We start from the raw sequence: 25723 nt of genomic DNA, 5'->3' as shown, positions 1-25723 counted from the left end.
TCGTTGATCACAGAATTTCTCACAACAGAGCGAGAGAAATTTGTGATCAGCGTGAGAATTTGGTGAAATGCGTGATTCTCACGCTCAATGCATGGGAGTTGGCAACCCTGCCTCTCTATCCCCCTCTCCCCCCTCTCTCTTCCATCTCTCTCTTCCACCTCACTCGCCCCCTCTCTCCCCCCCCTCTCCCCCTCCCTCCCTTCTTTCCCCTAACTCTCTCTCCCCTCTCTTTCTCCTAACTCTCTCTCCCCTCTTTCCCCCAACTCTCTCCCCTCACTCTCTCCCCCTCTCTTTCCCCCCTCTCTCTCCCTCCCTCTTTCTTCTCTCTCCCCTTCTTCCCCCCTCCCTCCCCCCCCTCTCTCTCTCCCTCTCTAGTACACTCTCCCCTCTCTCTCTCCTCTCACCTCTCTCTTCCCCCCCTCTCTCTCATCTCTCTCCTCCATTTCTCCCTCCCACCTCACTCTTCCCCTGGCTCTCTCCCCTCTCTCTTTCTCCTCTGTCTCTCTCCTCTTTCTCTTTGCCCCCCCCCCATCTCTCTCTTTCCCCCTCTCTCCCTCTCTTTTACCACCCCTCTCTCATCCCCCTCTCTCTCCCATTTTCCCCTCCCTCTCCACCCCCTCTCTCTTCCCTCTCACCCCTCTCTCTCTCTTTCCCTCTCCCACCTCACTCTCCCCTACCTCTCTCTCCCTCTTCTCTCTCTCCATTCACGCTCCCTCTGTCTCTCCCCTCTTTCTCCTCTCCCCCCCCACTGTCTCCCTGTCTCCTTCCCCTCTCCACCTCCCTTCGAGAGTATGTCCCTTCGGCACAGAGACTCTCGTGGCAGCGGCAGCGGTGCAACGCCTCCGACGTCCCCGACGGCCCGGGACACTCGCACTGTCCGGAGTGCTCCATGGCCAGAGCTGCAGCGAGCGACACGCCAGCGCCGCAAACACTCGACAGCGCCACAAACACTCGACAGTCCCGGCTCCCCGCATCTGTTCCCGCCGCTGGTTCTGCTCCCATCCCTCCCTCAGCCCCGGTGCTCCAACACCCGCGGACCATGCAGTTTATCCGAGTTTTGACATTTTTGTTGATCACAAAATTTCTCACCACAGAGCGTGATAAATTTCTGATCAGCGTGAGGGCGTGAGAGTTTGCTTGATGGCGTGAGTCTCATGCTCAAAGCGTGAGTTGGCAGCCCTGCTAAATATCACATTATACCCAATTCATCTTTTCCATTGCAGCCAAATTTCAGCCCAAGAGCCAGAATTCAATTGTGCAGAAAGTTCCAATTAAATATTCAATGCAGAGAAATAACCATTCCCTAGAAACAGATTCAATCCCCTCCCTAGCTATAAGCTACATCATGCCTCAGATCAAATGACCTGGAAAGACTGTCAGCATTCCAAACAGGAAGAGGAGAGCAACCAGGTCTCCAGCATCAGATCCCATCTCCACAATACCCCAAGGACCTTTTGATGGCTTGTGGCTGTCAAAATAATTTAAACTTTTTACGTGTCTGATTAGAATCGTAGAATCATACAGCATGGCAATAGGCCCTTCCCCCAAACTTACCTCTGCCGACCAAGATGCCCCATCCACACTAGTCCCACCTGCCCATATCCTTCTAAACATTTCTTATCCATGTACCTGTCCAAATAGCTTTTAAATGGTGTTATAGTCGTTATCAAACAGATTTAAACAATTACTACAACATTAATAACAATTATAACATGTACATTTTCCTAAGATATTCACTACACAAATAAATTAATTAACAGGTAATGGTAAAATAGAGAAAAAGCAGATATGCTTGCATTATCTTTTTACTCAAGGTCAAGAAAGCCTGATCTAATGAATAAGACTAAGCATCTGGCCTCCCAGTTACTGTCATACGGAGACACAAGAGACTGCAGATGCCAGAATCCAGAGCAAAAAAAACAAACTGATGGAAGAACTCAGCAACATCTGGGAAGGCAAAGGGATAATTAAACCCCCCCCCCCCCCCCCCCCCCCCCCCCGGACCAGGACCATAATGCAGGGTCTCGACCCCAAACAGTGGTGATTTGCAAAAAAAAAAAAAAGGACAGGTCAAGAGTGAAAGGTTGGGTACACTAATATTTGAACTGCTGCTTGCCTAGCTTCCGAGTTTAATACAAATGTCCATCATTTTGAGACAAGCTGACTTGAGAAGCAGAAAATCGCTGGTGGTGCATTTTCCGAACTGCTAGCCAGAGTTGTGCACAGTTCAACCCACTGAGATAGAGATGAGACAGTTCATAAATTCTGCTTTATCTGGCGGTCACGGTGGTGCAGCGGTAGAGTTGCTGCCTTACAGCGAATGCAGCATCGGAGACCTGGTTCGATCCAGACTACGGGTGCTGTCTGTACGGTGTTTGTACGTTCTCCCCGTGTCCTGCTTGGGTTTTCTCCGAGATCTTCGTTTCCTCCCACACTCCAAAGACGTACATGTTTGTAGGTTAATTGGCTAGGTAAATGTAAAAATTGTCCCTAGTGGGTATAGGATAATGTTAATGTGCAGGGATCACTGGTCAGCATGGACCCGGTGGGCCGAAGGGCCTGTTTCCGCACTGTATCTCTGAACTGAACTAAACTGATGCTCAGCTGAGCTTACCAATCGACACTCACTCCATCTTTAGTATGACCTAATTGAGCCACTAATATTACTTGTCTATGCCTGTGCCCAAGTCCACCTGCTACAAAACAGTCTTTTTTTTAATTTTTTTTAAATTATTTTTATTAGAAGTACGGTAAATTACAATAACACACAACACATATATCTTAATACATTTTTTGTACCGCTTCATTTTTTTTTAAGCTTTATGAAAAAGATAGAAGTAAGGAAAGTAAAGAAGGTGCGCAAGAGTCGTGAAGTGCAAGAGAGTGTTGGGAAAAGAAAGCCCTTAGAAAAGAAGTTAGAGAAGGAAGTGAAGTAAGAAAGTAGACCCTAGAAAAGAAAGAAAAAGAAAGTAAGGACAATCGCTCTATTATAACATTAAACTCCGCAGAAAGACTACCAACCAAGTCTGTTTTTGTTGTTTTACCTCCCATTGCCAGGTCCTGATACCATTTATTTATTTATTTATTTTTAAAATTACTGTTGCACCTCATGCTTGTAATAGGTCCATAAACGTAGACCACGTCTTTTGGAATTGGTTTGCTTTACCTGCTAAGAGGAATCTCATCTCTTCCAGATGTAATGTTTCAAACATATTTGATGTCCACATTTTTATTGTTGGTGTGGGCGCATTTTTCCAGAATTTAAGTATGAGATTTTTTCCCATTATTAGCCCGTAATTGAGTAAATTCTTCTGATACACGTTTAATTCAGGGATACCTTCCGATATCCCAAAAATGATCCATTCTGGTTTTGGTACCAGTTTTATTTTCATTAATTTTGAAAAAATATCAAATATTCCATGCCAGAATTTTGGGATTTTTGTACAAAAAACAAAAGAATGCGCTATGGTAGCTTCTTGACACAGACATTTATCACAGATTGGTGAAACATTAGGAAAGATTTTATTTAATTTAGTCTACAAAACATAGTCATCCATACTTTTAACACCTCCCAAAAATTCAACTTCCCCAACAATCGTCTGGCTAAATTCCACATAATTTGAAAGATCTATTGTCCTAATCAAAAACAGCACCATACCTTTATTATGTGACAATAAAGTATCATTAAAAGACCTTTCATACATCACGTTTAGTGCTCATGAACCAAAATTTATTTTCAGAACCAAAAAGTGTAAAATGTCCATCCTTCCATCACCTTTTCATATTTTTTCTGACCTTCAACAAGGCATAGAAAATGTCATATCCCCAAAATAGTATCTGCCATGTCCATTACCTCTCCATCAAAGGCACAACTTGAGCGGTTGAATGTCTATGATTCCCCCTAATCCAGGGACCATTCTGGTAAACTTCTTCTGCAACCTTTCCAAAGCCTCCGCAAGCTTCCTGCAATGGCGTGACTGCACACAATACTCCAAATAAATTAAGTTTACAACAAATGCCAATAGACGGTTTGCACTTTTGATCCCATATCTTTCCAAGTTCCTTGATTTTGAGCTTTGGGAACCACAGTCAATGACTTTGTTTGAAATAGTACAACTTTCCCCATTTTAATGATATTGACTCATCGATTTGCTTCAAGCACGATCATAAAGGTGCCTATTTGCATCCTCCTAGTCTTCTTAAGGATGATTAACTATTTATTTCCTTCTCATTATTATTATTTAATTGACAAATCTTCAAACTAAATTATTTTCAATGGCTTCCCTGATAAGTGGTAAGCATTTGGTGGAGATTTATTGTGACATCTCTAAAACTTGTAATTTAATACATTAGCTCTTTGAACCATCCTTAAAATCAGCAGACTGAGTTACTGCACAATTCAGATGTACAATTCGAGGAGAGGTTTGCAGTTGGTAAAAGTAAGAAAAATTCACATGGTCTTTATTCGGTTATGCCTGCTTTGCCAGTGGAAGGATATAATCCTCCCTGTCTATATCCGATGAGCCAGCACCTAGGGTTACGAAGACTAAACGTAAATGAACCTTCCTGAAAATGAATCCATCGACAGCAACTGACCCAGTTGGAGTCCATAAATCTAAACAGTAGGAAATACTTGTATCTGGGATCGACAACACAGGCAGTCTTCAAACTGCTTGTTCCAAACTAGATTGAATGCTGGATTTCAGGAAAATCATTTTTTCTTTTACAAAACCCCGTGGAAATCATTAAATTTAACCAATTATAGGACAAAAGCACATGTAATGGTGCATGCACCAAGAGATTTAAAGAGCCAATATATTAGAATGGGATTGAGAGGGAAAGATAGATCAGCCATGATTCATTGGTATCATGGTATCATCATCCGAGGACGTACACACCATTGAGGATAAATGGGGATACTGTGGATAGGGTGAGCTGTTTTAAATATCTGGGAGTCCACATCTCTGAGGATATGACATGGACATCACACGCCGCAGCACTCGTGAGTAAGGCAAGGCAGCGCCTTTACCACCTCAGGCAATTGAGGAAATTCAGGGTGTCTCCGAGGATCCTCCAGTGCTTCTACGCAGCGGCTGTGGAAAGCATCTTGTCCGGGAACATTACCATCTGGTTTGGGAATTGCACTGCCCAGGACAAGAAGGCTCTACAGAGAGTAGTGCGTTCGGCCGAACTTCACTCACCCCCCTGCAGGAACTATACATCAGGAGGTGCAACTCCAGAGCCAATAAAATCATGGGAGACCCATTCCACCCCTGCAACGGACTGTTCCAGCTGCTACAGTCAGGCAAACGCCTCCGTTGCCATGCTGTGAGAACGGAGAGGTTGAGAAGGAGTTTCTTCCCAGAGGCCATTCGGACTGTAAACTCCTATCTCACCAGGGACTAACTTTACTGAATGTTTTTCCTTCCAATATTTAATATGTAAAAGAATATGTGCGTGTTTATGATTGTGTTTATAGTTTGTTTGGTTGTTTGTTTGTTTGTCTTTTTGCACAAAGTCCGCGAACATTGGCACTTTTCATTTCACTGCACATCTCGTATGTGTATGTGACGAATAAACTTGACTTGACTTGGTAGAGTGGACTTGATGGGACAAATAGCCTAATTCTGTTCCTGTGACATATAAATGGATTTATACAATAGTGGCATTTAAGAGCGGTGGCACAGTGCTGCAGCAGTATAGTTGCTGCATCACAGTGCCAGAGATTCGTGTTCCATTCTGCACTGCAGGTGCCGACTGTACGGAGTTTGCATGTTCTTCCTGTGACCACGTGGGTTTTCTCTGGATGCTTCGGTTTCCTCCCACACTCCAAATCCATACAATAGGTTAATTGGCTTTGGTAAAAATTGTAAATTGTCCCCAGTGTGTAGAACATTGCTTTTATATGGGGGTGGTCACTGGTCAGCATGGACTCAGTGGGCCGAAGGACTCGTTTCCATGCTGTATCTCTGAAGTCTAGTAAAGAGGCTTTTGGGCAGGCATGTGGATATGCAGGGATTATGGATAATATACAGGCAGATAAGCGCATTATGCTCAGCACAGACAATGTGGGCAGAAGAGCTTGGTCTAGTGCTATACTGTTCGATTTATGTTCTATGTTAATTTGGTATTGTCCAGCATCTTAGGGTCAAACAGGTTGCAAGTTCCAACTGGTGACACAAGAAACTGCAAGTGCTGGAATCTTGCTTAGAACATAAAGTGCAGGGGCAACTCAAGACAGGGCAGGCAGCATCGCTGGAGGACACAGACAGAAATTGAATAGGGAACAGAGATGGCATCTGACCTGCTGAGTACCAAACCAGCACTTGGCATTCTATGCAAGTTCTAACTAGTAATGGCTTTTATTTATTTTCTCCATGTACATTTGTTGGTGGCTTCTGACAGGTTAAAGACCACCACGCTACTCATTGAAATAGAATACAACTTCTGCTCACAAGATGAACTTTGCTCTTTGTTAGTGTTGAGCAAGGTGGGGGATACCCAGAGTAAACAATCAATAAATTCTGAAGCTTACAATGGCCCACCAAGGCTTAGTATACCATGTAATGTACCATGTAATTACTTTGGTCTTTGACTTTCCAAATAACCAGATTCAGTTGGTTTGTCCAACCTTTCAACAAGGCAGTGTCATACTACCTGTTTTCAGCATTACCTCACCACTCAAATCAGAAAATCACTTCACTACCCAAATATCCTTAAGCTATCTCAGAAATACTGCCAAAAGAATCAAAATAGAAAATGCTAGAAATGCAAATTTGGTCCATCAGCATCAATCATTATCTGCACTTAACAAATTATTTTTATGTCAAATTACATTAAAGTGATTTACACATTTAATTACTTATCGAAATATGATTGGCATTAAGCCAACTGAAGCTTTACCTTATGGTTCACAACCAAAACCCCTCCGGTTATTGAACAAACTGATTTTCACAGTTTCAGCAAGAAATATAATTTACAAATTGCCTGTAATTCAGTGTACTAAATGAAATCTGTATCCTCACACTATTCTATATAAATACTTGTTAAATGTTTTTAAAAAAACTTCTGTCTGAAGAAGGGTCCTGACCGAAACATCAACTGTCCATTCACTCCTCAGCTGCTGCCTGAGCAGGTGTGTTCATCCAGCACTTCGGACACAAGAAACTGGGGTTGAGAGATGAGTGTATGTAGGAAGGCAAAAGATCAGGGTGACTGAGGGGAGGGAGGGGGAGAGACTGGGAGATGGTGGGAATACACCAGGGCGGGAATGGGATCATGATGGAAAGGATAGAGGGGATAAAGGAAGTATTACTTGAAGTTGGGGAATTAAATGTGAATACTGTTAGGTTGTATGTAAACTACCCAAGCAGAATGAGGTGCTGTTTCTCCAGTTTGTGTGTGGTCTCACTCGAACGGTCAGTCAGGGAATGTGAAGGGACGTTAAAATGATTCGGAACCAGAAGACCCAGTGGGCCTCAGCGAACAGACTGGCAATGTTGAGCGTAACAGTCGCCTGGTCCATGCTTGGACTCAATGTAAAGGAGGAGGCCACAACGGGAGAACCAAACTCAGTCAACAATGTTTGGAAAGGTACCATGAACCTCGATCTCACATAGAAAGGCTGCTGGGGTCCGGGATGGAAACGAGAGGGGAGGTGCAAGGACAGGACAACTACATCTCCTGCAGCTGTAGAGGAAAGAACCTGGGGAGAGTATTTTTTTCCCTTAAGAAATGTAGAGCTCATTTCTTAATTGGACAATGGTCTTCTCTCCAAAGCAACTGGCATGATTGTCATGTATTCATCACACCCACTTTAAAAGCAGAAATAAAATAACACCTCAATGTAGTTTGTTCATTGTAATAGCACGATTCATACGCATGGGTGAAGAAACAAAGAAAACCTTGGATTTGTTCACACATCTACGACTGAAAGAAGGTAAAGGCATACATTCTATCAGCAAATCTTTTGAATATTTAGTTTCCAATACAAAAGTGTTCTTGTATTTCAGCAGCAAAGTCAAACAGCGAGTAAGGTTACAATGTAGCCAATTACAGAAGTAACCCGTCTGTTCCAATTAGTTAGCAATTTCTGACTGAGCGCAGAACCATAATAGGCCAGCACTTCGGGAACTAAATCTGGACTTCATATCACAGATTAAAGTGCACACCATAATTAGTGTGTAAATCATCCAGCAATTTATAGCAAGAAAGTGATACCCCATCCTAAATTACTGGACAATTTGCATTGCTTTAACCCCGCGCAAATGGGTGATCATCATAAACCTTCCCATAAGTTTCAACATATAGAGTCTTCTGCATATTGATTATTCATTAATGGACATGGAAGAAGTACAGGTGCTGAACAAAGTAGGGATCCTGTCAACCTCTCAATCAATTTTTATCTTAGCTCCAAATTTAGTTAGGGGACAATATGAATGTGTACACACAGATTTACCAGTGCACAAAATGACTGGCCAGGAATCTTTAACAGGAAATTAGCGAGTGCCTGAGTACATTTATGGAGCGACACCTTGCATAAGTGAGAGGTTATTAAAATACTGTCCGATGCATTGTGAAACTATGCAAAAAAATTCAGGTTATATGCATGTAATGTTGTGAACACATGTAATTTACGCCTAATTTTTCATGTAGAAGCAAGGAATTGCAAATGCTGGTTTACAAAAAAAAGGTACCAGACCCACTGAGTTACTCCAGCACTTTGTGTCCTAATTTTCCTTGATTAATTGCACAAACCCCTAATTAATGTCTGGCTATAGCCACACCATCACAACATGACCTTGGGTGACAGGTTTATAAATTTCATGAACCGAGTTGAGAATTACCCACATGTTCGAAAAAGGGAACTAATTTCTTGATTTTTTTTAAAGCTTGAAACCGGCAATGGGTCTCAGACCAAATGTTTACTGTTTCTCTTTTCACCTATGCTGCTTGACCCGAGTGTTTTAAGCAAGACCTATTTTTAGTTTGATTGATTAGGTGCATGGGATACATCGTTTGAACATAAACCTTTATTTTTCCCAGCTGTATCATCCTTTGAACAGTAATAGTTGGGTGAAATAAATTGTCTGAATCTATTTGAATGGCAGATATCTAGGAGCAGTATACACTTCCAGAAGATCATTCAAAAACTAATATCTTCACACAATTCAATCTTCTTTAATAAATTGTAACCCTGCTCCGTGCTCAACACTGCAGCTGAAATTCTGAAGAGTATTTTAATATGAAATAAAATGTCCCGTGGTTGAAATATGTGACTTTGGTTTCCTGCAATCAACTGAGAATGTGATGGTAAATGAATCTAAAGTATTCTTCATGCATTTTTCATTCTGTCCATTAAAACTGGGCCCCTGCCGTGAACAACATGCAGCAAGTCTCTATCGTGTTATCATAACTATGTTATTTCTACTGTGAAAATTGAGCTAAATGAGTGGATCAGATGACCACATTACGTTGTTGCTAGCTTGTTCAGAGAGAAAACCATTATCCAATTATAGAAGTGATCAGTCCATTCTAATTAGTGGTTCATTTCTGATTGAACACAGGATAGTATGCAGCCAGCATTTCGGGTGCTAAATAATGACCACGTCTGTTAATAGCTAGTTTATGTTGGGAAAAAAAGTTAGAAGCAAGTTAATTAAGTTATAAATGTGGTGATAGTATAGCAGCAGTTTCTCTCTTTCAAAGAAAATATTGATTTGTACTGATCCGAGATTCGCATAGGCTTAAAGCAGCATTAAAGTTAGCATCACCCAGAGGTGGGGAAGCAAAGAAAAATACAGCATTGCCTTAGAATCTCCAAATGCATTGCATCAATGGTGACGGATAGCCGAAAGAGTATGTTTAATAAGGAACTGCAGATGTTGGAAAAATCGAAAGTAGACAAAAAATGCTGGAGAAACTCAGCGGGCGAGTGTAGACAAAAAATGCTGGAGAAACTCAGCGGGCGAGTGTAGACAAAAAATGCTGGAGAAACTCAGCGGGTGAAAGTAGACAAAAAATGCTGGAGAAACTCAGCGGGTGAAAGTGTATTGTAGCTTTCACAGAATAGGATGTGGAAACTGGGCCCATGCAATATAGGGGTATCCTCTAGTACCCATTTATTTTGCAAGAATACCCAAGAAAAAACCACTCACCCAGTAATTCAATTTGGGTTTTTTTGGTGTCAACTAAACGATTTTTATAAATTTAAAAAAACAGTGGAAATAGAAAGAGGTGTAAATCAAAAGCCCAGTTCAGAAGATTACATCATCTCCTGTTTGGTCTGGACAAACATATGCAGTGCAGTAACATGCCTGCAAAGACTAATGACAAACAATACAACAATTTACAAGCATCGTTAAATCACCAGACACTGAAAGTTAACATGCAGGTACAGCAGGCAGTGAAGAAAGCTAATGGCATGTTGGCCTTCAGAACAAGAGGATTTGAGTAAAGAAATCCTTCTGCAGTTGTACAGGGCCCTGGTGAGACCACATCTGGAGTATTGTACTCAGTTTTGGTCTCCTAATTTGAGAAAGGACATTCTTGCAATTGAGGCAGTGCAGCATAGGTTCACGAGGTTATTCCCCAAGATGGCCGGACTGTCATATGAGGAAAGATTGGAAAGACTGGGCTTGCATTCACTGGAATTTAGAACGATGAGAGGGGATCTTATAGAAACATATAACATTATAAAAGAACTGGACAAGCTAGATGCAGGAAAAATGTTCCCAATGTTAGGGGAGTCCAGAACCAGGGACCACCGTCTAAGAAATAGAGGGAAGCCATTTAAAACTGAGATGAGAAAAAAACTTTACCCAGAGAGTTGTGAATTTGTGGAATTCTCTGCCACAGAAGGCAGCAGAGGCCAATTCACTGAATGAATTTAAAAGTGAGTTAGATAGAGCTCAAGGGGCTAGTGGAATCAATGGACATGGTGAGAAGGCAAGCACAGATTACTGATTGTGGATGATCAGCCATGATCACAATGATTGGCGCTACTGGCTCGAAGGGCTAAATGGCCTACTCCTGCACCTACCCTATTTTCTATGTTTCTACAACATAATGGTTTAATAAGCGATGGAAGCTGCCATTTTACCAGAGCTTTTGACTCGTTCTCTCAATGTTGTTACAATGTAGGATCCTTTGGACTTAACATGAAGGGAAAGCACATACAAAGTCACTTCTAAAGACAAATGCGATTCATAGGTAGAATCCAATTGAGCAGCAAACCTTTTTTTGAGACTCTAACTTTGCATATTCCACTAGCATCGGCACTCCGTGGCTGCTGTAATAGTCTCGTTGTGTCCGATCAGCTATTCTTGGTTCATTTGGAAGATAATTACTAGCCCACACCTAAATCAGGATAAAAAGGAGAGAAAAAAAAAAAATCACCCTTGAGAAAAATTAACACAAATTAAACAAGAAACTTCATAGTAGAGTTGTTAGTTTTACACCTCAGAAGGTAGACATTTGGTTCACTGTTTCTGCATGGAACAGTAAGAGACCCTGTAGCCCAGTGCCATTTTCCTGCGTTTGGCCCAAGGCATTGCACCTTACCACTCTCATACCCATTCTAGCAGCTTTTTAAAAAAAATGAGGGCTTTTGCCTCTGCCAGTCTTTCAGGCATTGCGATCCAGATCTCACTATCCTCAGGGCAAAAAAAGATTTCCTCAATTCCCTTATAATCCTTCTACCAATTGCTTTAAATCTATGCCCTTGATTATTAACCTCTCTGTAACTGAATAGGTTCGTTTGTAGTGAGGAGATTTGAAAACCTAATATAACTAAGGAGAATTATTGGCAACATCTTGATCGTAAATAAAAGTCTACTACTGGAAAGCAGCTACGTTTTTCCATTCAGGTACTTGAACAGGAGTCAAACACTGAATTGAAAGAAGCACTGAACAGCAATTGTAATAATCTGAAGTTATACTGCAAACATGTTCAGACATAGAAACAAGGAACTGCACATGTTGGTTTACACAAGAGTATGAAATATGGGCGGCATGGTGGTGACCCAAAACGTCACCTACCCATGTTATCCAGAGATGCTTCCCAACCCACCAAGTTACTCCAGCACTTTGTGTCTAAACATGTTCAGACTCTGGCTCATGAAGGGGATGTTACTTTGTGGGAGTCATCACAATCTGATTTGGTCAGAGCTCAATAATTTACTGTCTCGCTCTTGCCAACTAGTTATAGTGGCTGAGAAGGACCAAGTGGTTATTTTGGGGAAATGGCATCAGCGACCAGCTGAACATCCTGCTCCATGGTCAACATCACTTTCTGAGCAATTGTTTAATTCCACTCACTAACATCAGAAAATATCCTGTTTTCTCTCCTTATGATGGGGAAAACTGCCTAAGTGGACGGCACCATGGCACAGCTGGTAGAGCTGCTCCCTCACAGTGCCAGAAACCAATGTTCAATACTGATCTCTGGTGCTGTCTGTGCAGACACAGCATACTTTCCTCTGACTGCATGGGTTTTCTCTGGGTGCTCCCGTTTCTTCCCACATCCCCAAAGACGTACAGACTTGTAGTATAATTGGCCTTTGGATGAGGATGTAATATAACATAGAACTAGTGTGAGCAGGTGAGCGATGGTCAGCATGGATTCAGTGGGCCGAAGGGTCTATATCCATGCTGTATCTCTACACTAAATTCTGGAAAGTTAGAGATGGGATGGAAAGATTGATGACTTAAGCATTTTTTTTAAAAGATAAATTAAAATGGCAAGGGATATCTTTTTTTTTTTTTTTTAATTAGCATGATTAGAATGTGCCTTTAAAGAAATTTATTTATAGGAAATCAAAATCTTTTAGTAAATTTTTCCATTTCATATCTTCTTCCATTATTACGATTGTGAATAGGTTCCTTTGATAAATTCAGTGCCTGTTCTGTACCTCCTATTCTCGGAAACTTAACACTAACCCAAAGAAAGTTACACGTGGAACTGCTAAATTAAATTAGAGTCTTTGAAGTAAGTAATTTCCCATGTATGATGATATCCAGGTGCACTTGAAGGCTGTGTTGACATGAAGACATCCAGGTGCATCACACATACATGCAAACAGAAAGGGTCTGGATCTTATTTCAGAAGACAGAATGCATGTCACTTCACATTCCAGCAATCAAGTTACCTGAGCAGAAATAGCCAAATTATTTATGTTCCTTGTGTGGAAAGAACAAGCACACTATTGCAGTGAAAGATGAGCCTGTATATTAGGAAGCTTTAGATAAGACACAAAATGCTGGAGTAACGCAGTGGGACAGGCAGCATCTCTGGATAGAAGGAATGGTGATGTTTCAGGTCAAGACCCTTCTTCAGATCTTATTTTGTTTTCTGTTCATGTGCGTAGAACATAGAACAGTACACCATAAGAACAGCCCCTTTGGCCCACAATGTCAGAGCCAAAAACGATGCCAAGACCATCGCTTACCTACTACACATAATCCATATGGCTATCCAAAAGCCTTGCAAATGCTACTGTCGCGTCTGCCACCACCACCACCCCCAGCAGCATATTCCTGGCACTCATCACCATCGAAGTAAAAAAAAAAAATGTTAAAGCTAAACCCTCCATCCTCCTAAACCTTGCATGCACTTCCTTGTTCCTTTTCACCAAATTTACCATCAATTTGGTCATCCAATGTTCCTTTACTTTGCTATACTTTATCTGTCGTCCTTACTGGTCCTGAACTTTGCTCAGCTGGCCTTTAAACTACTCCCACATGTCAGATGTGGACTTACTCAAAGACAATTGCACCCAGTGTATCCTCCCAAACTCCTTTTGTATAATGTTTTCCAAAAAAAAACGTGAAAGCATTATTTTCACCCTGCCAACAGTAACGTAGTTGACAGTGTGAAAAGTAAACACTAAGTTTCCTGTATTAATGTTAACAGAGTTGGCTTTATGGACTAGTCCAAAAACCAATCTAGACAGTACGTGTGTCAGAGGTTATGGGGAGTAGGCAGGAGAATGGGGTTAGGAGGGAGAGATAGATCAGCCATAATTGAATGGCAGAGTAGACTTGATGGTTCGAATGACCTAATTCTACTCCTATTCCTTATGACTTTATGAGCCATCCTAAAAAAAAACTCTTCATTTTAAAAAAGTGACCAGCAGAGTGTTCCTGCCGCTCAGCTGGCATTGAAGAATTTGAAGGAGTTTAGTCTATTTAGACAAGACTGAATTCCCTCCAATGAAACACTGTTAAATCATCTTTTGCACATGCTACAAACATTTGTTCCTTTGTCCTCTTTTTCAACCCGTCAACAACTGAAGCAGATTTATGCAGCTTCAGCATCCCATATACTCCCACCTCGGTAACACTACCCATCTTCACTTTACCTCAGCCCATTAAAAGCTGAACCCATCATACTTGTACTTGCTAACTAGAGCATCGATTACTCAATGTTCCTATTGCTTCTCATTGTCCTCTGCTGTCTGTCTGTTTTGATCAATTTATTGCATTTCCGCTTTACTAGTCTGCAGTACCCAAGAATAGAAACTCAACTCCCTGGAACACCTCATATCAGTATTCAGCTACAACGACATGGGAATTCCAAAAGAAATTGGGGTGCACATTTGTATTCACAAATGTGGGGGAATTTCCAAAGAGGTGTCTTTTGCAGCAAACAATTAATAGAAAGCTCACAGACTCCCTCTGGTGTTTGAACCAACTACTGCATGTTATAAGTAAAAAGACATTAACACCATCAGCATTATTTAAAACAAACAAATTCTAAAACTATTGGAAGTGTCACAATTATTCTCTATTCTTTGTTATTACAACATTAAAATGTCATGCAAACAAATTTTGAGAGCAAATAAAATGATATTCCAATGCAAATTGCTGTCATATTTAATCAAAAAAAAGTTTAGGAATAAACGGTATACAAGTTATTTTCTTTTATTTCTTTGAATTGCTGTGAATACTTCTGGCAAATAATTTGAAATGGTCAAATTACTTTAAAGTTACTTTGCTTAGTTATTTTGCTCCCATGTTGTAACAAATGCTTTGCTTCATGTGTAAAGGTTCAACTAAATATGGCCATGGGGAAATATAGGCACAAGTTTCAGCTGCGTTTCATGTTATTTTAATTACAATATCTTGGTCATTCTACTAGTTAATACTTTTATAAAAAAAAGGGCATTTGTTTTTATTAAAAAGTCATTTACTTTGAATAATAACTTACTGAAGTATTCCCTTGTATGCCCATCAACAATGGGCCTATACTGCCATCTGGTGTTAAATCAATGAACTACAAGGGGTATTAGTTTAGTGAAAATGTTAATGTTATGGGCATAATGGTAGAGCTACTGCATTACAGCAACAGAGACCTAGGTTTGATTCTGACTACAGTGCTCGGCTGTACGGAGTTTTATACGTTCTCCCTGTGACCAGCATGTGTTTTTTATGAGGTCTTCTGTTTCCTCACACACTCCAAAGGCTTGTAGATTAATTGGCTTGATTTAAATGTAAAATTATCCCTAAAATGTGTAGGTTAGTGTTTATGTGCGGGGATCGCTCATCGGTGCGGACTTGGTGGGCCAAAGTGCCTGTTTCTGCACTGTATCTCTAAACTAAATTATTGTGTGAAGACCACTAACGTGAAGATTGCGGCAGCTCGAGGAGAAAGTCCATCACCTCACCTTCTCAATATCCACCTCAATATCCAAAGCATAGAGAAAAACCCAAACTGCTGCAGGTTTGCAATGTTTGGGTAAATTTATTCCAATTCCACCTCTGAATTCCAACAAAAATAATTTCTCTACTTTTGAAAGAAAAGCAGATTTCAGTTCAAATTTCCCATACTGAAATGGAACGGTTAATGTGTTTTTCTTCCAATAACATTCATTAGATGAGCATTAGCTCACTTCATGCTTATAACGTACGGTACCCATCACAATTTGCCTCCTTCACAAAGTCATTTTGTGCAATATTCTTACCTGGCAGTGTGGATGTGGGTTTGAACATCCCATCATAGCACCTTTATTTTCAAAAATCTGAAATGATAGAATAAACCAACTGTGTAAAAAAAAAAAACTCCAACAATAAACTATCGGCAAATTGTATCGGCAATGAATAGAAACATTCCCTTTTAGCTGGATTACACTTCAAAGAATTCACATTCAGTTTCAAAAACTGGGAGTAGAAGGACATTTGCAAATGTTTTTACTGTTTCTAATACCTGACCTGATGTGTGTATCAATGTCATGAATATTATCAAGATTATAAAATCATAAAGAATAGAATAGTAGAATAGAATAGTTTCTTTATTGTCATTGTAACATGAACCATGTACAACGAAATTGTAAAATGTCAGCCAGTCAGTGCACCATTCAAACATTTCTAAAAGCTAACGATACATACAAGGTAAAATATTTAAAAAGATAAACAACTAAAATAAATATCATAAAAATAGCACGCATAAACACCCAGCCCTACATCCTTCTGTCGATTTCATGTATGTATGTATCGCCCCTGCGTTCCTTGGCGGCTACATTTAGTGCCTTTATAGCAGTGGGGTAAAAACTGTTTTTAAGTCTGTTTGTCCTTGTCCTTGTAGATCTGTACCGTCTGCCTGACGGTAACAGTTCAAACAGGGAGTGTCCGGGGTGGGAAATGTCCTTTATAATACTCTGGGATTTTTTGATGCAGCGGGAACTGTGTAAGTCCTCCAAGGTAAGGAGAGGGCAGAGATATGGTGAATATCCACAGAATATCTTTTCCCCAGAATAGGGGGTATAAAACTAGAAGCCATGGGTTTAAGGTGAGAGGGGAAAGATTTAAAGGGGACTCAAGCAACATTTTTTTTTCCACACAGAGGGTGTGCATAATTGGAGGCTGTGCCAGAGGAAGTGGTGAAGGTGGGTACAAAATGGAATGTTTCCAAGACATTTTAATGGGTATGTGGATAGAAAGCACTTGGACAGGTACAGGAAAGGTTTGGAGGGACATGGCCATGCGCAGGCAAATGTGACTTGCTTAGTCGACATTGATGAGTTGGACCAGAGGGCCTGTTTCCATGCTGTATACCTCTTGGAATCTATGTCCATCTGCATCACAAACTCAGAAGATGAAAAGCCTCAACACAAAGACGTCGCCGAATTATAGCTCTCCATAGATCCTGTATATCCAGCTTATATAATAAAAAAATGTTTATCAACACTTTAAAACTTCCTGGTGTTTTACTCAATTTGATAATGTCTTCAATTCTGGAAACAGTAAACACTTTAAAAAAAAAGCAGCATTTTTAATGTACAAACTGCCTCAAGTGCTTCAAATGAGTATTAGTGGGGTTTAGTTTAGAGATACAGCGCAGTAACAGACCCTTCGGCCCAACGAGTCTGCATCGACCAGCAACCTGTACACTGGTTCTATGCTACAGACTAGGAACAATTTACAGAAGCCAATTAGTGCAATGTGGGAGGAAACCGAAGCACCCGGAGAAAAGCCACGCCGTCACAGGGAGAATGTACAAACTCCGCACAGACAGCACCTGTAGTCATGATCAATCCCCAGGTGTCTAGCGCTGTAAGGCAGCAACTCTACGGTGGCACCTATTGTTTAACTACATGTTACATTGAGCGGTATAAAGAGATACAATCGAACTTTGTCAGATAATGGACAAACATTAAATTAAAGAGGTTTCAAAGATGCATCTTAATGGAAATAATGACCTTAGTAAAGGATTTCCTGAGCCTAGATGTGCAAGTATTCTGCTTCTTAATGCAAATCAGGGATTAGGAATTGGCAATTTGGAGGAAAGTTGATAGGAATACAGCTTAAACTTTACTTAAGAGATAAACAAATGGCTTTCAACTTTTGTTACCTGCACCCATTGATACACTGGTCCCAGTTCTTTCATGAGTTCCACCCATTTATCAATCACGGTTGTAATTTCTGAAATGGACATCAATGGCAAGGTGATGTCAGAGTGAGGATGGAAGCACATGACTTTGCTGAAAGAAAATATAAAATAAGACAATTTAAAAATCTCATAAGATGTTAATTACAAAAGATAGACACAAAAAGCTGGAGTAACTCAGCGGGACAGGCAGCATCTCTGGAGAGAAGGAATGGGTGCCGTTTCGGGTCCAGACCCTTCTTCCAACCCGAAACGTCACCCATTCCTTCTCCCCAGAGATGCTGCCTGTCTCGCTGAGTTGCTCCAACTTTGTGTCTATCTTCGGTTTAAACCAGCATCTGCAGTTCCTTCCTACATTATTAATTACAAATTTGTTATTGCAATCATTTATTAATGCACCAAAAGGTGGACACTGCCAGCTGTACAGTTTTAATCAAAACAATTCAAGGACATTGCTACAATAAGCAAGAAAACCAAAAGGCAAAGGCACCATCTTAAGTTTACTGCACAGATATTTTCCAACAGGAATCAATGGAAAGAACTGAAATATTTCATCCAAATTACCACAAGCTTGATTCTTCACAATTGAATTATTCTGAAAAATTACTAACTGTGATTCCAATCCTATTACAAGAATCACCATCAAGCATTAGCAAATCTCTAATTTGTAGATTGGGAACAATGGGTGCCACAAAACCTACATGCAATGCCCAACTGACATGGCTGCTACCAAAATTGATTCACATATATGAACACTTTGGACCTTGTAAGAAAGGCGAGCCCAATGAGCAAGGACAAGCTCATCAGTTGTACTATGAAGAGAGTGACAGCTAATTTCTTGGAGGTTAATTGGTTGTTTGTAGTGAAGCTCTTAAAATGAGCAAAGTTGAAGACTGGTGATGGTCTTACTTGCTGCAAACATAGTTCCCAACTGCTTATTTTGTGAAACTAATGCAAGATCTGAAAGTTCAAGTCAGGGATGCAAAGGAAGTTCTTTGCAGTCTTAAATAAAGATATCAACATTTTATTTAATACAGCAGGACAAGAAATTGCAGAGAGTAGTAAATACAGCTAGTCCATTACACAAACCAGACTCCCCATCATTGACTTTTTACACCATTTACACTTTGCACTGCATCAGAAAGCAGCCAACATAATCAAAGACTTGTCCCACCCATGTCATTCTTTCTTCTCCCTGCTCCTGTTGGGCAGAAAGTACAGAAGCTTGAAAGCCTTGCACCACCAGACACAGGAACAGCTTCTTTCTCTCCGTTATATGTCTGTGTTTGGGCGGCGCGACAGACGTTGCAGCGGCCTCTGCAGTCCGTCTGTCTTTTTTTAATTTTTGTCCCGTTGAATGTATAGTTTGTTGTGGTTTTTATATTGATTTTAGCTGTGTATATGTGGGCGGGGGGGGAAACTTTTAATCTCTTCCATGTACGGGTGACTCGACCTTTTCCCTGTCGGGTCTCCGTTATCATTGGGGACTAGCACCGTGGAGCGGCCTCCAACTGGAGCGGGGCCTTACATCGCCTGCTGCGGGATTTGCCATCGCCCGCCGGGGACTCCAACATTAAGACCCGGAGCGGGGCCTGACATCGCCCGGCGCGGCCTTAATGGCCGCAGGAATTACCATCGCCCACCGGGGGCTTTAACATCGGGAGAAGAATGGAACACAGGGGAGAGACAAGACTTTGCCTTCCATCACAGTGAGGAGGAGATTCACTGTGATGGATGTTTGTATAAATTGTGTTGGTTGTGTCTTGGTTCTTTCCTTGTTGTATGACTGCAGAAACGAAATTTCATTTGAGGTTCAAATGACAATAGATAATTGTATTGTATTCTATTGTATTGATATCAGGCTTCTGAACAGGTATTTCCAAAAGTAGGGGCATGGTCCAATTTACCTCAACCCCTTTGCAAACACTGGGCGTTATCAATGGAACTGGTGCACTACAATGCTGAGGAGTATATTCTGCACTCCGTATCATCTCCTAAACTCCAATTATTGTACTCACGACTGACGTGCTTGTATTTATGTATAGTATTATACGATTGGATTAGTCCTGCCTTCCCATTGACCTCATTGGTGACCTTCGAGCTATCTTGAATTGGTCTCCATCTTACAATAAAAGTTGTGCCCTTTATCCTTTCACTGTGGACGGCTTGACTGTAATCGTGTATAGTTTTTTCGATGGTGGGATAGCACCCAACAAAAAGCTTTTCATTGTACCAAGGTAAATGTGATAATAATAAAATTAAACCTAAAAAACGTTTCCTGCATAAACATTCCACTAAAAATGCCAATGGAGAATGATAGGCACATTTTTGGTCTTAAACTTCTAAACCCAGAAATTCCTTGGAAATTCTGAAACAATCCCAATTAAACATTATACTAATTGAAACATTGCACACTTAAGTTGTTCTACTTAAGTTTAAATTACAACATTCATCTTGCCCATTCAACTAGTTATTACTTTTAGAAAAAGGGACATTTATTATTTTAATAAAAAGGGCGTTTATATTAAAGAATAACTTATTGGAGTTTTCTTCTGGTATGCCCATCAACAATGGGTCCATACTGCCACCTGGTGTTTAATCTACGAACTACAACATATTACTTTAGTGAAAATGTTAATAATGATCCAGATTCCTGCATGCAAGTCACAAAGCTGCTATTGGCACTTGGTAATATTTGTCACAAATACAATCCAACCCTCGTCCCTGCAAGATGGCCAAGGCTGATGTGCGAACATAGAACACAGAAATACACAAGAGGATAGAAGGCCCTTTGGCCCATGTCTGCGCCGAAAATGATGCCAAGAAAAACTAATCTCATCTGCTTGCAAATTCCATATTTTAATGTTATCTGATCTATTTGGAGAGCATGTAAAGCAAATCTTTTCACTGTACCTTGATACAGTGACAATAATAAACTTAAAGCCATACTCATGAAGCACACTGATATTTCATTCAGGTGCCACATTAAAATCATGTAATTGTTCTAATCTTTTTCATTGACTGGGTTAGGGGACAGGGGTTGAACTGCAAGAGGAAAGGGAGCTGGAATAGAGTGATTACTGGGGGAGACTCTACAGGTTACTGCACTTCTGGAGTGATAGAATCATCCAGCACAGAAAGAGATCCTCAGCACCGCATGCCTCTGGAAATTGGGAAGAAACCCATGCAGTCACAGGGAGAGCATGCAAACTCCACATAGACAGCACTGGAGGCCAGACTAGAATGTGAACGGCCGGGGATATGAGGCAGCAGCTCTATTTGTCGCTCCTACCTCTTAAAAAAAAGGAAATCGAGTTAATAAAGTAGAGTTCTTTAAAATAATGTAGAGATTGGCTAAAATAATCAGATATTGCTTCTTGTGAAGAGGTCATAACCAGGTCACCAATAAATCTATTAAGAAATCTTTGGTAAAGGTTTGTTATTCAGAAAGTAAAACTCACTGCCATATGAAACAGCACAGGAGCATGCAAGAGAAAATTAGCATGAGGGAGGATGGAATAGAAGGCTAGATTCTTGACAGATTCTTGATTCAGGTTATGGGTAGAAGGCAGGAGAATGGGGTTGAGAGGGAAATATAGGTCAGCCATGATTGAATGGAGTAGACTTTATGGGCCAAAAGCCTAATTCTGCTCCTATAAGTAATTAACGTGATAGGTTCATAGATGAAGTGAAGAGAGTGTATAGGGTGATTTCACGAAAGGTCACTGGAGCGTAAATCCCCACTCACGTGACCGAAAATTTTAACTGGGGGACAAGCGTCACTTCCGGTACATGTTAGCGGATGGGAAAACACGCACTTTCACACCCGTTAAAAACATAGAAAACGGCCCGTTTTTGAGCTGCAATTAAGTGAGCCGGTCGGGGTGACCGTGAGGAACAGCTACCTAAATTTACAGTAAAAAAAAAAGATTGAAACTAAGGTAAATACAAGAGGGAGCTGAAGGGGCAAAAAAGGCGGAAGTTGATTACGGACATTTTTCGTGGAGATTTAAAGATCCAAAATATCGGGAATTATCGCGTTTGCTCGCTGCATTTCATCAAAAGTGGCATTATTGACTTTGTTATCTTTATTCATTTGTTAGATGAAAAGTATTAAAAGTTAGAAATCCGTCAGTAAAATTGCAAAATCGCCCATGGTTCTCGGGTGGGTTTTAACATGCAAAATGAAAACGCTTCTGAAGCTCCATTTACCATTTAAATAATCGTAAACTCTCAATGCGTTTGGAAATCAATTTTACTCAGATGCAAGCTAAGGAATGGGATAATTCTCAGCTGTTGGGAAATATATTCTGGCAAATAATAAAATCTCCTGATTTTGTCCAACAGCTGAGAATTAGCCCATTCCTTAGCTTGCATCTGAGTAAAATTGATTTACAAACGCATTGATAGTTTACGATTATTTAAATGGTAAATGGAGCTTCAGAAGCGTTTTCATTTTGCATGTTAAAACCCACCCGAGAACCATGGGCGATTTTGCAATTTTACTGACGGATTTCTAACTTTTAATACTTTTCATCTAACAAATGAATAAAGATAACAAAGTCAATAATGCCACTTTTGATGAAATGCAGCGAGCAAACGCGATAATTCCCGATATTTTGGATCTTTAAATCTCCACGAAAAATGTCCGTAATCAACTTCCGCCTTTTTTGCCCCTTCAGCTCCCTCTTGTATTTACCTTAGTTTCTATCTTTTTTTTTTACTGTAAATTTAGGTAGCTGTTCCTCACGGTCACCCCGACTGGCTCAATTGCAGCTCAAAAACGGGCCGTTTTCGATGTTTTTAACGGGTGTGAAAGTGCGTGTTTTCCCCATCCACTAACATGTACCGGAAGTGACGCTTGCCCCCCAGTTAAAATTTTCGGTCACGTGAGTGGGGATTTACGCTCCAGTGACCTTTCGTGAAATCACCCTATAAAAAGATTAATGTGAAGCTTCAGCACTGGCATAGATCAAATATGGGATCTGCAACAGACCGGATCCACCAAGATGCAGGACAGAATGCCACAGGAGATCCTTCTTACCTGTGGTTGCACAACTTGCCCATACAAACCAATCTGCTCCATCTATGCTAATCGCACCTGCACGTGTTTGACCCATACTTCTCTAAACCTTTCCTGTCCTTGTACCTGACCAAATGTATTTTAAATGTTGTTATAGTACCTGCCTCAACTACCTCCTCTGGCAGCTTGTTCCTCTGTGTCCCTTAGATTCTTATAAAGTTTTCCCCCTCTCGTGTTAAACCTATGTACTCTGGTTCTTGATTCTTATTTTACGGCCATTAGCCCATAATGTCGGTGCCGAAAATGATGCCATTATGGGAAAGAAGCAAATCCTAAATGAGCGCTAAATTAATGGTATGAATATTAACCTTCAGTATAGTAAGACCAATAATGTTCTACAATTAAAGTGACAAAATAGTTTAAAATGTGGATTATTCTCTCAAATGTAATCAGTCAGATCCTCGTCCACATGATGTACCGAGGGAACCTTGTGTTCTTCTTTGCAGTCAAATTATGTTTCATGCATTTATTGTTGTATGTAATTAAAACCTATTGTCACTACCAGAACACAGATGTTACAGTAGATTCAAGATAAAACCGCTTTGCAGATTCAAGGCATGCCCAATTTCTAACTATTCACCAAATAAATATTTACCAAATTCCTTTGGCAGCTTTTGCTTGAAACAGTGGATGTTCACCAATACCTGAGGGTTTAAAAGGAATAGTATTTCAAAAATAGAATCCAAGGGAAGCAATTTTACTTCTTAGTTAGATCACTTTTTTAAATGTTACTTTTCCACCGGGTGGCGCCGTCAGCGATGGCAGCCTCGCCAACAGTCTGTCTGTCTTTTTGTCTATTTTGTTATTTTTAGTGTGTTTTAAAAAGTATGTGTTAATGTTCTCTGGTTTGTTTTATGTGGGGGCCTGGGGGAAGGGGTCACGGGGAAACTTTTTTCAATCTCTTACCTTGTCGGAGATGTAATTGTTTTCCGGATCGTATCTCCGGCCGTTCTGCAGCCTAACATCATGGAGCTGGTGTTCTTGCTTGAGACTGACTTTTAGCCCCATCACGGGGCCATGGACTTATCATCGGAGCCTGCGATCCCTTGCCTGGGATCGACGATCCAACCGCGGCCTGCATATGTCAACATCGAGGAGCTTGCAGTCTCGGGTAGAGGCTGATGTCAGGAAGCTCCAAGCCAAATGAGGTTCGACTAGCCCCGACCTGGGGTCCGATTGCCCGGTGCGGGGGAGCTGATCCACCCGATGCGGTAGCTTGATTGCCCCGATGCGGAGGGCTGGACCGCCGACTGCGGGAGCAAAGATCGCCCCGACAACGGAAGAGCAAAGAAATGAAGAAAATATAATTTTTTTTACCCTCCATCACAGTGATGAATGTGGTGGAGTCGCTGTGGTGGACGTTCATGTTAAAACATTATGTGGGTGTCTTGTTGGTCTTTATTGGTATGACTGTATGGCAAATGAAATTCCTCTTATGTTGCAAAACATACTTGACTAATAAAGTACAATTATGATATAATTATTATTATGATTATAACAAATCAGAAGGAGGAGGAGCCATCTTGGGGAATGGCTGCTAACCAGCAGCCGTCCGTTTAATTCACTTTTTTCTTTGTAGTTTTAGTGAGTCCTGTGCTTTGTTTGTTGGAGAAATAGACTTTTAATTGTGGAGGGAAGGGGGTAATTATATTTCTAGGTCCCTACCTGGTCGGTGAGGCAGCTTTTTCTCCGGCTGCCCCGTCGACCCGTCCTCGCGGCCTACCAGCGGGCGTGGAGCACCTCGGCTTCGGTGGCGGCACAGCGCTGGAGCGCTATCGCGCACCGGGTCGCCGCGCTGGATCGACGAGCTGGAGCTCCGGTGAGCTGTGACCGCCGAGTTCATCACCTCCGGGCTGCGGGTCTACGGAGCGGGCGGCGCCGACTTCATCATCGGGAGCCTGGGAGCTCCAAACCGGCGCGGCTTTGTCGGCTTCGGAAGCCGCGGTCTCCAGTTAGGAAGCGGCTGTTCCAGGTGGCCCAGCCGCTGTGAGGACTCTCCCGACGCCGGGGCAACACCACCCGGCCAGAACGGCCAGGAACATCGGGCCTCCGTAGAGGCAATAGCAGAGGCCTCAATAGGCCTGACTTTGGGAGAACTGGGGATGGGGACTGGACATTGTGCCTTCCCCTACAGTGGGGGGATGATTTTTTGTGTGTAAGTGAATATTTTAGTTTGTGTCCCAGATGGCTGTCGGAAGGGAGAGTGGACGCTGGCGCAGTTTAGCTGCCGCTGCTCTCTCTTCATATTGTGTTTTTTGATTTTATTTTGTCTTTGGATCGAATTCTGTCTTTAATTTGTATATTGGTGATGCCTTTATTATTTATTTTATTCCGATTATGTTTTTTTACTCTTGTTAATTTCTGTAAGGTGTCCTTGAGACTTTTGAAAGGCGCCCACAAATAAAATGTATTATTATTATTATTATTATTATTATTATTAATAATTGTTCCTTCTTTTTAGTGCATTTGTTCAAAATAGATTGTTTGCAGGAGGATAACAAATCTTGAATTACATGTTAACTTGGAAGTGTACATTCTAACTCAACTACACAACTACTTGATCAAACAAAATGTACATTCACACAACTGTATCAATCCAAACTAGTTGGTTGTTACGGTATAAATGAGGCATCATTCTGAGACACTAGGAACCAAACACCTGCACAATCTTATGTCAAACGTCAAAATATTAGCATTGATTTCCCACATTTGAAACAATATATTCAAACAAAAAAATTCATAACTCAAATTAATAT

At 41.1% G+C, this 25723-nt stretch overlaps 1 protein-coding gene across 1 annotated transcript in view; it reads right to left on the bottom strand.

The window, feature by feature from the left end:
- galt (galactose-1-phosphate uridylyltransferase) overlaps positions 1–25723 on the bottom strand; it is a 50461-nt gene that overhangs the window by 10322 nt on the left and 14416 nt on the right. Inside the window, exons 4-7 of the mRNA XM_033032472.1 lie at positions 23563–23611; positions 17849–17978; positions 15963–16019; positions 11236–11358 (exon numbers count right to left, since the gene is read on the bottom strand). Of these exons, the coding sequence (XP_032888363.1) occupies positions 11236–11358; positions 15963–16019; positions 17849–17978; positions 23563–23611 (359 nt within the window). The remainder of the gene's footprint in view (positions 1–11235; positions 11359–15962; positions 16020–17848; positions 17979–23562; positions 23612–25723) is intronic.

This window comes from Amblyraja radiata, chromosome 1 (genome assembly GCF_010909765.2).
Source record: "Amblyraja radiata isolate CabotCenter1 chromosome 1, sAmbRad1.1.pri, whole genome shotgun sequence".
NCBI lineage: Eukaryota > Metazoa > Chordata > Chondrichthyes > Rajiformes > Rajidae > Amblyraja > Amblyraja radiata.
This window is presented reverse-complemented; position numbering and strand designations above follow the sequence as displayed.